This window comes from Thamnophis sirtalis, unplaced genomic scaffold (genome assembly GCF_051295495.1).
Source record: "Thamnophis sirtalis isolate CommonGarterSnake01/CBP01778 unplaced genomic scaffold, rThaSir2_p1.2 scaffold_2, whole genome shotgun sequence".
NCBI classification, from domain to species: domain Eukaryota; kingdom Metazoa; phylum Chordata; class Lepidosauria; order Squamata; family Natricidae; genus Thamnophis; species Thamnophis sirtalis.
The window spans coordinates 113,488,225-113,505,704 of record NW_028261382.1 but is presented as its reverse complement, the minus strand read 5'-3'; the positions used below and the strand labels follow the sequence as shown (position 1 = coordinate 113,505,704).

Below are 17,480 nucleotides of genomic sequence, written 5' to 3'. Positions count from 1 at the left end.
TTATGGGAGGAAGCTAACTGCTTCCATCATCTGTCAATCGGCTCGTCACAAGTCTTGTGACGAGCCGATATACAGATTTTTACAACCCCTGGTATATATATAATGATTGTGATTATTTCTGGGGGTGGGGAAACATTCTGGAACCAAGGACCAGCCATGCAGGTGCCTTACTGACATCCTGTTAAAGAGAGACTTGACCCACCAAGATTAGCTGTCAACCTGCCAAACTAGTTTCAATCCCAACCTTGTGTTTAACACCTTCTCGTCTTCTTGTGGCAGGCAGAAATGTTAAGGAATCTCAACTGCTAGGTACATTCGGATGAGGAAAGGGAGATACCCATCTGAAAATGGCTTGGTAGGAACCTGTGATTCATGGATTATTTTCTGCTTGGGCGCAATCACTACCTCCCCATCAGGTGGACATACATCTTCTCTTAGGAGGGGCACCAGAACCAAGTTCTAGTGTCCAAAACAGAGTTTCTCAACCTTGGCAAATTGAAGATGTTGTGGCCTGCCAGCGGCCAGCAGAGCTGGCACTAGAGTTGGACAATGAGGAAGTTGGGGAGAAGCATGGGCAGGTCCTGGAGGCTGGGGAAAGCTTGGATGAGGGCTCTGTGTTGGAAGCAAGGTGGGGGGGGGGGGGCAAGGCCGTCTGGCAGTTATCAGTTGCCTTCAGAGTCAGACATTAGTGAGGCAGACAAATAACTGGAGCCTGTTCCCAGTATGTGCATGCACAGAGTTGCCAGATTAAGGGAACAGCTAAGAACAGGGGTCGACTTGGGAGTAAGGCCATAGGTGGACGATGAATGGGCCCCTCCGAGAGGAAATAAAAGAGGAGTGAAAGGGGGGGGGTGTACAAGAGACAATTAGTATGTTTAATTGGTTTGTGACTCTGAGAGACTCCTTGCCAAGTTTTGCAGATATCTACCTGTCAGCTCTCCAAGCCAGATAAGGTCTGTGACTCTAAATCCTCCCTTGAAAGACTTTGCTGGATGTGAATAAGCAGAATTCACAGTAAATTAATAAAAGGGTTTTTTGTCGGGACAAGGAGTTTGCTTCATGCTCTTGGGAAGCCCAGGTCAGAACAGAAAATATGTGGACTTCAACTCCCAGAATTCCCCTGGCAGCCATGAATTGTGGGAGTTGAAGTTTACGCATTGTGACTTCAACATTCTGGGAAGTGAAGTCGACCCAACTTCACATATTCTGAGAGTTGAAGTTCACACAGCTCCAAGCTGCCACAGCTTGAGAAACACAGGTCCAAAGATTCTTGAGACAAGGAAGTAGAAGACGACAAAGGCATTCTGAAGACAAAAAAAATAAAAAATAAAAAGTCATGAGTCTCGCTTTCCATAAGGCGCCTTGGGTGACCTCTCAGCCATGAAGCTTTCATTAAAGAAACCGTCCCTCAAAACTTTAGGGGAAAATGGGTTTTTTCCCTGAAAATGCTTCTTGGATAGACGGAAGGGGGAGGAAAAGAATTACACAATCAAAGCCAAGTTTTTTTTGGTATTGGCTGCATTAATTGATTCTAGTATTTAAATATGATATACACGGATTAGTTTTAATATAAAAACATACTTCGGACCCCAATTCCCTGAACACAGCTAGAGGGACACATTCAACAGGAGTTCTGTAAACCTAGTACACAGGTTCTGCATGTAACAAAGATAGTCCTTTCCTCTTCACTTCTTTTTCTTTAAAAAAAAAAAAACCTCAAAAACCACAAGCAACTATCATGGTTTCCCACCTTTGGTAACCTTTCTCCCCGAATCATCTTATTTTTCTAGACTCAAGAGCGCCAAAGGGGTCATTGTGGCCAGCCACCTTCTCAGGGTAAGAATCCAAATGAATGCATGTCCAACCAATGATGGTTTAGTCTCAACTTGCCCATCAACTTCTCTAGAGAAACTGTTCTTAACTACCGGTTGTTGTTGTTTTTTAATCTCCCTTCAACCTTCTACCAGAATCTGCCTTCCTGTAACTGAAATCTGTGATTCATCATCTTGTATGCTGGGAAGAGAGCCAACCAATCTTATTTCTCTTCTTAGGGACGACTTTTCAGGAACCTCAAGTTTCTCGTGAAGGCTTTGTTATGTTTGGAGGGAAGAAAACTGACATGCAGCTTAGCAATAGGGACGCCACGAGCACTTTTCTTTTCATTTAGTGACAATTCCTTCAGCCCAAAGAGGTTATCGTTTTCTTAAAAAAAAAAAAAAAAAAACCCGAACCTCTTTCTTTACAGGATTTTTGGAAGCAAACACAAGGCAACTGAGCGCATAGTCCCTTCAACGTGCCTCTTATCAGCAGATATTGGACAACGGCTAACTTTCTGGAGAACTTGGGAAATCTTAAGTTCCAGACTTGCTTTTCCATTCCTGCTCCACAAGTTTGCGTCGGGTGCAAGAGTCACTCTCTCAACGCTGCCTTCGACGTGGAGCAAACTCAAAAGTAGGCAATTGCTAGACGTAGAAGGTCAGCGCCCATCGCCTGGCAAGGCCAACCACATGGCAAGGTTGCGTTCTGACAATGCCAAGGACGTCCAGGTCAGTCAGATTTTGACAGCCTACGCCTAACGTGCCGTGGTGGCTCCCAGTTGTCGCTGTCGTCTGTTTCTTCATCCTCCTCCTCCTCTTCGTCGTCCTGCTCGTCCACCATCTCTTCTTCGTCTTCTTCGTCAAACAGCTCAAGGCCAAGATCGGCTCGCCTCTGCTTCTCCCCAAACCACTCCCTGACCTGCTCGTAGCCCATGTGTGATCTCGCCACCAGTTCGTCAAGGTCCTGTTCATTGAGGAACTTGTGTTTCAGGTAATAATCCTTGAGGATTGCTTTTCCAGTTTTAAACTTGATGACTGGGGTTCGGTCCCAGGTTTTGAGCCTTTTGTTGGACGCCAGCCGTCCGCGGGTGCGGCCCCTCCCCCTCCCCTTGGACCTTCCCCTCCCCCTCCGCCTGGAATGGCCTTGACCATTGGCACTGTTTGCGTTGTTCCCTTGATAGTAGTAGTACCATTTCAAGCCGCCATTTTTCCAGGCGTAGCGAGTGTCCCCGAACCAACTCACGATGTCCGTTCGAGGAAGCGCCGTTTCTTGGGCCAACTTGTCATACTCCTCGGAAGAAGGCCACTGAGTTCGGATGAATGACATTTTGAGCATATGCAACTGCTCCGGGGACTTTTTGGCCTGCTTCCCTGCCCTCAAAACTCCAGAGCCTTCACCTCCAGAAGTTTCCGCTGCAGCAATTTCTTTCTGACTCTCGGGATGACCTTCAGGCAACTCCTCACCTTCTTCTGCAGAACCGCTCGTTTTTTTCTGTTCTGCAAACCAAGCCTCGATCTCTTCCTTGGACAGCTTTGTTTCCGAACTTATCCTGTTCAGTTCATCCTCAGAAAGGACCGGGTGGTTGTGGAGACTGTCCTGGAGGGCTTTAAGTTGCTCCGCAGTCTTGTCTTTAAACGTCTGAGCGCTCAAATCGGAGGCCGCCGAAAACTGTTTCTGGGATGGCTGAACCAGCATGGGAGGTTCACTCGTTTCATCGCTGGAGTCAATAACGATAGTGCAAGAATCACTGTTCTGATTATTGTGATAATTGTGCTTTGAATTCCTCTGATTGTACCTGGTATCGCTGAACCATTTTTTAATCTCCCCTTTGGTCAACCCTGTGGTTTCCATCAGACGGATTATCTCCGAATCGAGAGGAAAGTGGCTTTTCAGATAGCTGACTTTTAATTCCATCAGCTGCTCCTTCGTCTTCTTCGCCCGGAAGGGAATTGTATCAATGTTGGTAGTGGCTGCAGCCGCCACCACCTCCGATTTCGTAAGCTGAGGCGCGGGAACAGCTGCTACTTGCTTACTTTCGGGAACGGGCTGTGTAGCTTGGCCCTGGGCTTTTTGCAGTTGGGCTGGGTTTGGGACGCCTGCCATCGCCAAGGTGATGGGGGTCGTCACGGGAAGCGTGCCGGTTCCCGCCACTTGCGTAAGGACGAGGCCCGGTTGGCCGACGATTTGACAAGTCTGCAAAATGGAAGGCAGACCATTGCCAGCTGCCGAAATATGGGCTGGAATCACTGTAATTGTCTGAGGAACGGTATGCACGGTGCCGTTAAACTGTTTCCTTCTTGCCTCCTCTACTTCTTCCGGGGTCCAGCTCACCCCGTGTTTCAAGCGTTGGGCGGAGAACCAGATTTTGATTTGTTCCTCCGTGTATTTAGCTTGAGTAGCCAGGAGCGCGATTTCGGACACAGTTGGATATGGGAATTTATTGTAAGTGTTTTGCAGGAGAGGGTTGTTATCCAGAGCGGTGTTATAGGCTGGGATGCTATTAATAGGGATCAAGACTTTAGAAATTAAATTAGAAGTCGGTGGAGAGGCGAGAGTGGTGATCACCTGAGCAGGCTGAATCACCGCCGTGGGGTTCACAACTGTGGCGACCGCTTCCCCAGCTGAGGAATTATCTGTGTTGGTATCTGAACCTGCGGTGGCTCCTTTTTCTACAATTTCCTCACACTCCACGTCGGTGTCCCCATCTTTTTCTTCCGTGGGATCACCCTCGGCGGCGTTGTGAAAAACCACAATCCGCTTCGTTTCATTCTTATTCTTCATCATTTTCATAATGGGTGTTTTGCTGATGGAGATGCCGGTCAACTGGCTTTCCGAGCCTTCCGATTCTTCTCCCGTTTTATCCTCTTGGACAAAACCCCCGTCAAATGTCAGGTCGTTCACCGTTTGCTCGAAGATGGTTTGGTTGTTACGTTTGACCATGTTCAGTTTAAAGTTCTCCTCTCCAGGATGGTATTTGGTATTATGTTCCGAAAGAGCATCATACCGTTTGGTCACAAATTTGCATTCGAAGCAGACATAAGAGGAGCTGAGGACCACGTTGGGATGCTCAGAATCCACGTGGAAAGTAAACATGTTTAAATCGGGAGTCTGGAAGGTACAGTATTTGCATTCGTAGCCGCCTTCAACTTTTTTATTTGGCTGGCTGTCTGAATCGGCACATTCTCCAGAGTTGTCATCGCTTGACACGCTTCCCGCAGAGTTCATCGCCGGTACGGCCTCCTCAACATCCGATATGGCTTCTAGATCCATCTCCGGCTCTCTCGCCGGGACCATGCAAGGCACGGTGGATTTTCGTTTGCTCGCCATTTCCCTCTCTGACGAAAAGGCAACGAGCCAAACCCAATTCAAGTTTCAATCCTTCAAGCTTTCCAAGAGGCTTTGGGCACTACAGCCCTGCAGGGCGGCTTCTCCCAATTTCGGCCCTTAGCAGCATCGTCATAGTGCAATTCAGTCAGACAACAATTTGCCGTCCGAAGGAAGAGGCAACGAGCAGCAACTTCTTAACAACTCTCCGTGCACCCTGGATTTAAAAAAAGAAAAGGGAAAGGGGGAAAATGAGATTTTTTTTTTAAAAAAAAGACGTTTTCATTATAGGACGACATTATATGAGGACATTATATGAGGATGCATTTGAATCAATCTCATTCAGATTCTGAAAACCAAGAAAGACATATTGACCTCCTTCTAAGCTAGGGATCCTCAACCCCCAGGCCACGGCTGATTCGGAACCAGCAGGCAAGCAGCAGGCAAACGTACACACACAGAATGCACCACTTGTGTGAGTGCACGGGCACAGCTTCAGTGGTGTGAGTGGAGGGCATGTGCACCCGCTTGTGCCAATGGAGCCGTGTGCATGAGAGGCGTGAGCATGGGTGGGATTCAACTAGTTTGGACCGGGTTCAGGCAAACCGGATGCTAATTTTACATCTGGTTCGCCGAACCGGTACTTGCAAGAACTGGCTGGCCCCACCCACCCTGCTGCGTCCATCCCAGGAGTCTCCACGCAGCCCATTTTGGATGTCAGGTAAGTGCAGGGTCCGAGTGGAGGTTCTGGAAGGTGGAAAATAGGCCTCCCGGAAGTCCGGAAACAGGCTCATTTCCAGCCTCCAGAGCTCGAAGGAGGCTGTTTCTGCCCTCCCAGAGGCTCAAGGAATGCCTCCAGAACCTGGGGAGGACAAAAAATGGGCCTCCGGGAACTCCAGAAACGTGCTCGTTTCCAGCCTCCAGACCCCAGGGGAGGCCATTTTCGCCCTCCCGGAGGCTCAAGGAAAACCTCTGAAGCCTGGTGAGGATGAAAATGCCCCCCTCCCTCATGGTGCAGCAGGCTGAGTAGGCCACACCCACCATGGCGACACCTACCCACCAACCTGGCAGAGATCCGGTTGCTGAAAATTTTCTATCCCACCCCTGGGCGGGAGTCCTGCCGCTTGTACAAAACTATCTCCTCTTCCCCCTCCCCGCCAGTCCACCAAACTGGAACAGCTGTTCTGAGCCGTTTCCTTTATTGTTCCTCATGTATGGACAGAAATCTTGCCAAACAGAGGTCTTGCACCATAAAACACTTACTCTGGGAACTCCTAGGGAGGATTATCATCTGGCATGCAACAAGTTCCTGCAAAGAACTTAATGGTGCGCATCTTTCAGGAAGCCTGAATTTTAACTAGCGTAAATAATGTAATCCTAAGACTGAAACCTTGCTTCTATTAAGGGATGGGATGGGATAGGATAGAATAGAATAAGAATCCTTGCTTCTATTAAGGTTCTAAGGTTGAGAGTCTGTCACAGGTTCATAGCATGCATGCACACATGCAGAAACCCCAAAGTCTTGCACTCAATCCCTTCTAATTTTCAAAAGAGATCAGGTGACAAATAGTCCTCAACTTATGACTTCGATTAGGAACGGAACTTCAGTCTCTAAGTGAGATGCAGCCATTCGGTCATGCCTCATTTTACCCACTGTGTAATGGTTGCTAAGCTAATCACGCGGCTGTTTAAGAGAAGCCACCTTCCCCCATTGCTTGTTGGAAGCCCCCTGAGAAGGCTGACCCCAGGAAACTGCAACGGTCATTAATATGTGCAGATGGCTGGCTGGATATGGTTCATGTGACTGCAGGGACGCTGTAAGAGTTGTGAAGTGTGAAAAACTATCTTAAGTCACTTTTTTTAAGCGCCATCGTAACTTGAACAATCATTGAATAGACGTACGTTGAGAACTGCCTGTATCCATGGTAAGAAATAGATGTCTTTCTGCCAGGAGACTCAGCAAAGTGCTGTCACTGGGCCAGGTGGGGTTCTGCTAGCTCAGGGGTGTCAAACTCAAGGCTTGCGGGCCAGAGCTGGAACCAAGGTGGCGCAGTGGTTAAATGCAGCACTGCAGGCTACTGCTAGATCAGCAGTTCAGCGGTTCAAATCTCACCGGCTCAGGGTTGACTCAGCCTTCCATCCTTCCGAGGTGGGTAAAATGAGGACCCAGATTGTTGGGGGCAATATGCTGACTCTCTGTAAACCGCTTAGAGAGGCCTGAAAGGCCTATGAAGCGGTATATAAGTCTACTGCTATTGCTATTGCTATTACCCTAGAAACAGCAAAGGAACGGCCCACAGTGCCTCTGCCAGTTTGAAAACTGAGCTCGCGAGGGCCCTCCTGAGCTGTGTTTTCCCTGGCAGAGGGCCGTCCCAGCCGAAAACAGAACTCGGGAGCCTGTTTTTGCTGGAAGATTAGTCGGGCCAGCACAGGTGCCTTCGACATGAGAGACATCAAGCTGGCCACGCCCGCCCCAGTCCCCGAAGTCCAACCCAACCCTGATGCGTCTCTCAATGAAATTGAGTTTGACACCCCCGTGCTAGCCAAACAAACTGCACAGATGCCTTCGACATGAGAGACATCAAGCTGGCCACGCCCGCCCCAGTCCCCGAGGTCCAACCCAACCCTGATGCGTCTCTCAATGAAATTTGAGTTTGATACCCCCGTGCTAGCCGGACAAACTGCATGTCTGGAAGATCACTGTGTCATTCACTCAAAGCCACAATGCAGAAGAAGGAATGTCTCCTCCAGCAGAGTTCCCCAAGATTTCTGGGTTGGAGCCCTGGAGTGGAGGGAGGGGAGAAAGAGATGGTTTTGTGGGAGGGGCAAACACATGCACAGCGTGAACACCTGTTGCTCACCCGAGTGAGGCTCTGAGCACCCACGACAATGCTTGTGTGAGTGGGACCACAGGCGCCTGCACAAATGGGACTTGTACTCGTCCGTGTGCATGCATGTGCACATGTGCAATCCCCCTCCCACAAAACTGGCCCCTCTTCCCCCCTCGCACGAGTGGGGCCAAGCCCGCACATGTGCACACACCGGCCAGTTACTCACATGGCCTGGTGACCAAATAGTAGGCCGTGGCTCATAGGTTGGGGACTCCTGTCCTACAGATTTCAAAATACAATCACTTCCCCTTTGATAGATGTTTTTGCCCGACTCTAGGGGACGGTGCTCATCTCCATTTCAAAGCTGAAGAGCCAGCGCTGTCCGAAGACAGTTCCATGGTCATGTGGCTGGCATGACTAAATGTCGAAGGAGCACGGAACCCTGTTACCTTCCTACCAAAGGTGGTCCCTATTTTTCTACCTTCATTTTTACATGCTTTCGAACTGCTAGTTTGGCAGAAGCTGGGACAAGTAACGGGAGCTCACTTCATTATGCAGCACTAGGGTTTCAAACTGCCAAACTGCCGACCTTTCTTATCGACAAGCTCAGCGTTTTAGCCACTGAGCCACCACATCCCTATTCAGTATTCAGGTAATACTGGCTTGTAATTCTTTGAAGCAGTAGTTTCCTTTAACAGGATTGAGATTATATCATTAGCCTGTCTTACGTCCAGTCTGTGAGAGAAAAGAACCTGTTTAGGATGGGTTTAGCCCTGAAAGTTGTAAATAATTATCTCTGAGCTTCTGCTGCCCCTAAGATAAATGCTGAGTAGCCTTATAGCAGTTAGACTTATATACCGCTTATGTCTGGAGATACAACTCTGCATACATAAGACATATGTATTCCATGCATTGGAAGCCAATTTTTTCACTCCATTCTTCTGGATCCGGTTAGGGAATAAAGAAAATAAGGAAAGGATTCTGCATTTTACCTCAGCTGTCTGTCAGAAGATTTCAAAAGGGGATCATGTGACCCCGGGACACAGCAACTGTCATAAATATGAGTCAGTTGCCCAGTATCTGAATTCTGATCACGTGACTATGACCAGGGATGCCGTCAAGGTACAACGGTGTGGAAAATGGTCTTAAGTCACTTTTTTCCAGTGTCATTGTAACTTCAAACATTCACTAAATGAAGTGAGTAAGTCAAGGACTCCACTCAATATTTTGCATTTCTTCTGAAGAAAAAAATGAATAAATGAAAGAGGAAGCTGTGAAATCAGGAGATTTAAAGCAAGCCTAAGGAAGGAAATCAGGTGGTGGAGTAAGGTGGAAGAGTGTTTATGGTGTAAAAACCTCATAAGACTTCTGTTAAGTAAATAGATTTACTTAACAGAAGTCTCACTAATCATAATGCCCCATTAATGGGGCGTTTTTCTAAGGCAACAAACAGGATTGGTGGCTATTAGGTTGGATCCTACACACATTTACTTGAATTCTGTAGCATTTGCCCCTGAAGAAGTGGTCGAAGTCAACAAAAACTTATACAGTAGTCCTTGTTTAGCGACTCCTCATTTAGCGACTTGCAATAGTGATGAAAAAGTAATTCAGTGACCCATCCTCATATTAGGATCTTTGCAGGTCTGTAAAGCAAACGAAAGGTGAAGTAAGATGATAAGCACAGTTGTGGTTTCACTTAAGAGACTGCATAACTACTCAGTGGCCAGTCCCATTTTGGTCACTAAATGAGGATTAGGTGTATCGCATTGTATTTGTTGGTCTTTAAAGGGCCATAAGACTCTTTTCCTTTTTCTGAAGCCTAGACCTAACACTAGAACTGATGGTGTTACCTAGTTGGGTAATGAAACGTCTGCAAGAAAACAACCAAGCTCAGAGGGCACCAAGGACCACTCAGACCTAACACTGTTTTCCCTCCAAGAATTCATTTCTGAACATAGATGGATAGGTTAATTATAGTTCTAAGCCAGTGATGGTCAACCTATGGCATGGATGTCACATGTGGCACACGGAGCCACATCTGTTAACATCAGTGCGCGCCAGTTGATTTTTGGCCTTTCAAAAGGGTGTGGGGAGGCTGTATTCACCCTCCCCAGGCTCCAAGAAAGCCTCTGGAGCTTGGAAAAGGTGAAAAACGGGCCCACCGGAAGTTGGGAAACATGCTGTTTCCTGCCTCTGGAGGGCCGGGAGCGGGGCAGGAGGGTGGCCATTTTCGCACTCCCAGGCTCCAAGAAAGCCATGTGTGTATGCGTAGGGTGGGCACAATGCGAGGGGGCATTTATGGGGGTGGGTACACACCAGTGGTGGGTTTCAATTTTTTTAGAACCTCTTCTGTAGGTGTGGCCTGCTTTGTGGGAGTGGCTTGTTGGCCATGTGACTGGGTGGGCGTGGCCAACGAAAAATGTGGTGAAACTCACTTAAGAACGCTCTTGCTTAGCAACCAAAATATTGGCTCAGAAACTCTGGCATTGAAGTGTGCAAGTCTTAAAGCTGTCAAGTTACAAGACCCTTGCACCCCTAACCCTTTAGGGAAAAACCCCCCAGGGGTGTTCAAACTTGACAGATTTAAGACTTGTAGACTTCAACTCCCAGAATTCCTCCTCTCGCTCTTCATGTTGATGATGTGCAGATGGGCGGGGGGAGGGGAGGGAGCTGGAACCGGTTCTAAACGGCACTGTAGATTTGTGGAACCTCTTCTATAGAAGAGGTTAGAACTGACAGGAACCTACTCCTGGTACACACGCATGTGCGATAACACACACTTGCACGCTTTTGGCACCTGAGGTTCACCATCACTGTTCTAAGCTGATAATCATGCAGAAAAGGCAGACATTTAACTGAAGAAAATGAGAGGCTGACTTTTTTAAGTCTGTCTAATAGCCATTGGTGGAACGACTTGCCTCCAGAAGTTGTGAATGCTCCAACACTGGAAGTTTTTAAGAAGATGTTGGATAACCATTTGTCTGAAGTGGTGTAGGGTTTCCTAGAAGACCTCCAATGTCCCTTCCAACTCTATTCTTCTTACTATCAATGAGAGGAGTTGTTCCTGATCTTCATAAACCCCTTTCCTTCCCCAGGATCTCCACAAGTTCCATTTCCAAATGGGTTTAAAACAGGTCTTATCTCTACTGTACCCTCATGTAAATGCAGGAGTGAAAAATATGAGTTACCCAATCACATATTAAGTATACAACTCTTAAAACGTTAATAATATCTACAATACAGAGAGTTTCTCGACTTAATTTTTCAATTTTTCTCAATTTTTCAGCATTTTGGTCATTTAAACAAGCACTGTGGTTGTTAAACAAATATCACAATTGTTAAAGCAAATTTCCCCAATGGGCATTTTTTTTTTGCCACAAACCAGAAGCAAACACTGTAAGCTGGCAAAAAAACACCACAAATCATGGCCACGGAGATGCTACAAATGTCTTTAAATTTGAGCCAGTTGCCAAGTGCCAAAATGCAGTTACATGACTGCAGAGAGGTATGTGAAGCTTTCATACCTCCAAAGTAACTTTTAAGGGTCCCTTGTAACTTTAAATGCTTGTTAAGTGACTAGTCGTAAGTCAAGGACTCCCTATAAACCCTGCCTCAAATAAAGCTAGTTGTAGCCCAAGAGTACCTATTATGAGTTCAGGTATTTTTCCAGAGTTCTAGAACTTTCTGTTTGCATATGCTTGATTTAAGTCTCTTCCGAAGTGGCCCAGTGGTTAGACTGCAGTATTGCAGGCTACTTTTGCCGACTGCTAGCTGCAGTTCAAATCTCACCGGCTCAAGGTTGACTCAATCTTCCATCCTTCCTCGGTCAGTAAAATGAGGACCCAGGTTGTTGGGGGCAAGATGCTGACTCTGTAAACCGCTTAGAGAGGGCTGTAAAGCACTGTGAAGCGGTATACAAGTCTAAGTGCTATTGCTATTCCAAGATTCCAGCTGTTTCTATCCATCAGTCCTTGGGATGAAAGCATGAGCATCATTTATCCCACAGTGATCATCGCTTCGTCTGAAAAACAAAATGGCACACACTTCTGATAAATAGCACAACCAGGCTACGTTAAGACCAGGAAACACAATTTGGTAGTGTAGGAATGAAGAATCATTTCCCTCTAATTTATGGGAAAGATTTCTGTCACCCCCAAGACAGAGTGACAAGAAGATTTTTATTTATGTATTCTGTATGGCATAAAAGAATCAATGCATAAGGCATAAAATTCACAAAAACAACATATAAAATATGTATTGAAATACAGGCAGTCCTCAACTCACAACAGTTCGTTTAGCGAATATTTGAAGTTACAACAGCACTGAAAAAGTGACTTATAACATTTTTTACACTTACACCCACTGTAGCAGCCCCATGGGGACGTGACCAAAGTTTAAACACTTGGCAACTGACTTGTATTCATGACGATTGCGCTGTCACAGGATCATCTGACAAGCAAGTCAACAGGGAAGTCAGATTCATTTAACAACTGCTTTACTAATTTGACAACTGTGGATATTCACGTAACAACTGTGGCAGGAAAAGTCAACAACGGGGCAAAATTCACTTAATGACTGTCATAGCGACGTAAATGCTGGGCTCAATTTTGATCGTAAGCCGAGGGCTACCTGTATAAAACACCAGAACTGTGAATTATTTTAAAAACTGATGCAATACGAATGGTGAATTAAAACGATGAATAAAATTAAATTATGTATGAGCAATTAGTAGAGTGATTAAGCCTCTGCCCAGGTATGTAGATCATTAGAGCAGTGTTTCTCAACCTTGGCCACTTGAAGATGTCTGGACTTCAACTCCCAGAATTCCCCAGCCAGCATTCGCTGGCTGGGGAATTCTGGGAGTTGAAGTCCAGACATCTTCAAGTAGCCAAGGTTGAGAAACACTGCATTAGAGAACAGTCCCCTCAAGATGATGTAGTTCTTGCAGGAATCTAAGGAAACTTCTGAGGGGGCATCTCTTCACATATAGGGATAACGTCATTGCCCAGAGGATCATTGGTTGCCCTCTCCCCACTTTGGAAAAGCTTTATAGCTCCAGCTGCCTTAAGAAAGTTCAAAACATTCTTAAAGATTTATCTCATCCTGGGCACCCTTTTTTTGAACTATTACCATCTGGCAAACGGTACAGGACAATAAAAACAAGGACAAATAGGCTGAAAAACAGCTTCTATCCCAGGGCAGTAACTATACTGAATTCTACGGTATAGTGCAATATTAATGCAATATATAGCATGTGAAGGATGTCTGTTTGTTTTTGTTTTTATAGTTCTAATGTATACTGAAGATGGCATTTAATTTGGTTGTACGATGTGCAACTAAACTAAACTAGTTTGCGGGACATTCCCACAGCCATAGTGCCATATAGACTAACCTCCTTGTGATGCATCCTTAGCAATGTGACTTTGTCACTGCTAAATAGCCTAACTGAGGGGTGGGGAACGATGGCCCTTTTATGACTTGTGGACTTCAACTCCCAGAATTCCTGAGCGAATAGATCAGGAATTCTGGGAGTTGAAGTCCACAAGTCATAAAAGGGCCATCGTTCCCCACCCTTGTTCTACACATACTGGCTGCTGGACCTCACAAGTATCTTCCTGCAAGAGGCAACAGAATGAATACTGACTGGACAGAGAGTGAAATGTGGACACTCCATCCCCTTGTGCTCTCCAGCAACCTAAAATTTAAAATTCCCCATAGCCCAACTATACTTTAATCCTACAGTCTCCATGGTTGCCATGGGAATGAATAGTGGCTTATTATAAAACACTTCCCTTCTAAGAGACAAGAAGTTGCTCTCGATGGCCCAGATAATCAAGTAGCATCCCAGCTTATGTTTTTCCCCCCCTTAGGTGGGTGGGGGCACCTCAAGAAAACTCTTGACTTCTTCCAGGATTATTGTTCTAAACATCAGCATGGCCCACGTAGCCTTGAAAATATTAATGAACATAGAATTATATGGCTGGAAGGGACCTTGGAAGTCTTCTAGTCCAATCCCCTGTATAAGGCAGAAGACCTTATTCCATGCTAAAGGATATTCCCATATACTCTTTTTTTTTTAAATTTACCGTAATGAATCTTTTTGACAAATGAGTCACCTGGAGTCCAGAGACAGGTGGATGCCCAAAAGTTTCAGTTTCAGTTTATTGTATTTATATGCTGCCCTTTTCCCCCAAAGGGGACTCAGGGCGGCTCACAACTCGAACCGGGGAAGGGGGATACAGACAAAAATTTAAAAAAACAAGCATAACAATATATAATTTAAAACTCACAACAGTCATACCATTCGAGACGGGGGGGGGGGCAACAGCTCTTTAGCCCCAGGCCTGTCGGAACAGCCAGGTTTTGAGGGCTTTGCGGAAGGCCTGGAGGGTGGTGAGGGTTCGAATCTCCACGGGGAGTTCGTTCCAGAGGGATTCTAAAGGGAGGGATTCTATCTGGAACCCCAAGATTACAGAGTTGGAGGTGGGAAGCCCACCTCAAAGTCCTGACTAAGCACCATAAGCGTGGAGATCTTGGTACGCCAGAAGTAATAAGAAAAACCCTACAATAAACAGATCATTTAGTGACCGTTCAAAGTTACGACAGCACTTTAAAAAGTGACTTATGGCCATTTTTCACACTTACAACCATGGCAGCATCCCCACAGTCACACGATTTAAAGTTCAGATGCTTAGCAACTGATTCATAATTAGGACGGTTGCAGTTTCCCAAGGTCAGGTGATCTGCTTTTGAAAACTTGTGGCAAGCAAAGTCCACGGGAAAACTAGATTCACTTCACAACCAAATTACTAAGTTATTAGTAAGTTAGTTGTTGTTGTTGCTGTTGTTATTATGTGGTTAATCTTTGGTGAGATTCAGCCTTTGGGGCTGGTTGGTAACTCAACAGCTCGAGTCTTAACCAAGGACCTAGGAACTGTTAAGGTAACGTCGGAGGATATTATTATTATTATTATTATTATTATTATTATTATTATTATTGTACAATTGTATCACAGCGGCCAGTTGTTTCGCCGGATTTGGCATTGGTTACTAGTCGGGCCCCACCCAGGGGCCTAGGACGTCGTAACGTATTTTCGTAATATGCGTGCAGATCCAAGCAGTGCGGCTTTTTGCATTTGACTGATGGTGATTTTGTCAATTTCTAACTCTTTTAAATGTAATTCCAGTGCTTTTGGAATAGCACCCAGTGTGCCAATTACCACTGGAATTACCACTGCTGGTTTGTGCCATAGTCGTTGAATTTCGATTTTTAAGTCCTGGTATCTTGCGATTTTTTCATGTTCCTTCTCGGCGACCCTGCTATCACCTGGTATTGCGATGTCTATGATTGTGACCTTATTTTTCTCAACCAGTGTGATGTCTGGTGTATTATGCGCCAGTATTTTGTCGGTTTGTATACGGAAATCCCACAAGATCTTGACCATCTGATTTTCGGTGACTTTTTCAGGCTGATGTTCCCACCATAATTATTAATAATTATTAATAATAATTAATATTAATATTAATTATTATTATTATTATTATTATTATTATTATTATTATTATTATTATACAATTGTATCACAGCAGACAGTTGTTTCGCTGGATTTGGCATTGGTTACTAGTCGGGCCTCACCCAGGGGCCTAGGACGTCGTAACGTATTATTATTATTATTATTAAATTGTTGTCATCAGAGGTATTATTATGCTTTGTCAACCATGAAAGACAGGGAAGGGCTTTTGACTATACAGGTAGTCCTCGCTTAGTGACTTCTTGTTCAGCAACCATTTGAAGTTACAACAGTGCTCAACAAGAAGACTTATGGCCGGTCCTTGGAAGTTGTGGCTGTCACAGTGTCCCCACAGTCACAGGATCATGATTGGGGCACTTAGCAACAGGCACACAGTTACAATAGTTACAGCTTCCCACAGTCACATCATCACCACTTGTGATCTTCACTGCCAGCTTCCAATGAGTCAAGTCAATGAGGAAACCAGCCACCACCTGTGTTGTGTTTAATGACTGCACACGATTCCTTAACAACCACAACCTGAACTGTCATTGTACACTGAAGATCGCATTTAATTTCGTTGCACAAGGTGCAATGACAATAAAGTAAACTAAACTAATTACAAAATAAAGTAACCACAGATTATTAAGTTATCCACTGCAGTGATTCTCTTAACAACTATGGCAAGAAGGATCGTAAAACATAACAAAACTCAGCTAAAAATGTCTCACTTAGTAGGAACTTTGCGCTCCATTGCGGCCGGCCGGCCGTTGAGGACTACCTGTGTACAGTGAACAGATCGCAGTAAAACCCTTCACGGAAACTATTCAATTTATTGCAGCCTGTTCCCCTCCCCTCCAGCCTCGGGGAGGGAGAGTTTCAAACTCACCCACCTCAACCCTACCTCTCCTTGACAGCCCGTGGATTTTGCAGAGGGCACCCTAAGCTGCAGCAGCTTCTACACATTTTGTTTTACTGGTGTAGACGCACTGTTGGCGTTGGCCAACCCAACAGCCCGTCGTGCAAGGCATCCGCGCATAGCACAGCGATCTCTTTTCTATTTATCACACAAACACACATACACACACACACACACACAAGTCCCAAGTGGTGGTGGGAACATTTCCACCCAGGTTTAGTTAGCTCTCCCTTCCTTCCCGGAACAGGCCCGGGTCTGGCCCCACCACCACCCTCCCTTGTCCTTCCCGTTTCCCCCCACAACCTCTGATTCATCACAACACCCAGAACACAACATGCTCCGACAATAGAGGCGGAAGGCTTATTTTTTGAGGGGGGGAGGGGGGCTTCCAAAGGTTTTTCTTGCCAAAGGAGGCCAACTTTTTGGAAAGACTTCCTGGGATCTATCTGTCTTTTCTTTATTTTTGGCTATTAAAATCTCTAAATTTGGGGGGGGGGGTGTTCCCTCCTCCTCTTTTCCTTACTCGGGTTCCCACCCAGTTCGCTCCCCAAGGAAGGGATCCATGGCAGAAAATCTGGGGGATGGGATGGGGGGGGGTGTGCCGCCCTTGGCTCTTCTCGCCCTGCTCCCTCCCCAAAGCGATTCCGGATCCCTAGGGGATCTCCCCGGCAGAAGCGAACCTGCTCGCCTGGACTCTCTCTCTCTGTCTCTCTCTCGGCTTCGAGATCTCCGGTTGTTTGCATGGAAGGAAAGACGGGCGAGGGTCTTTTTTTTTTTTTTTGCCTTGCCCGTTCTTCAGCCCCCAGTGGCCCCCGGCGGGTGTGTGTGTAGGGAGGGGGGGAGAGAACCTTTTTCGGACCACCGGACTCGCTTGAGACGCCCAGCGCCAAAGATCCGCTGCAAAAAAAAAAGAAAAAAAAAAGAGCCGTACCTCGCCAATGTTTGCAGGCTGCGGTGGAGTCCTCGGATTGTGGCCGTTCAGGGAAAGTCCGCCATCTTGCATTAAAAAAAAAATCTACTGCACTTTTTGGGAGGGGAGGGGGGAGGGATGCTTTGTGAACTTTGAACTGGAATCCA

At 46.1% G+C, this 17,480-nt stretch overlaps 1 protein-coding gene across 3 annotated transcripts; it reads right to left on the bottom strand.

Moving 5' to 3' along the window:
• Window positions 1–2,212: 2,212 nt before the first annotated feature.
• On the bottom strand, window positions 2,213–17,480 carry ZHX1 (zinc fingers and homeoboxes 1). 3 transcript variants are annotated; one of them, XM_014054091.2, is made up of 4 exons: window positions 17,335–17,480; window positions 11,763–11,994; window positions 9,459–9,616; window positions 2,213–5,359 (listed from the first exon to the last, which is right to left on the bottom strand). In XM_014054091.2, the coding sequence occupies exon 4, from the start codon at window positions 5,143–5,145 to the stop codon at window positions 2,548–2,550; it is 2,598 nt and encodes an 865-aa protein (XP_013909566.2). In that variant the 5' UTR covers window positions 5,146–5,359; window positions 9,459–9,616; window positions 11,763–11,994; window positions 17,335–17,480; the 3' UTR covers window positions 2,213–2,547. The 3 variants fall into 3 exon arrangements, with proteins under 3 accessions (XP_013909566.2, XP_013909567.2, XP_087562844.1); XM_014054092.2 differs by having other exon boundaries at window positions 9,465–9,616; XM_087706718.1 differs by lacking the exon at window positions 9,459–9,616.

Bases quoted from the DNA above. Each gene is read 5' to 3' on its own strand.
- ZHX1 (XM_014054091.2), bottom strand. From the start codon at position 5,145: ATGGCGAGCAAACGAAAATCCACCGTGCCTTGCATGGTCCCGGCGAGA.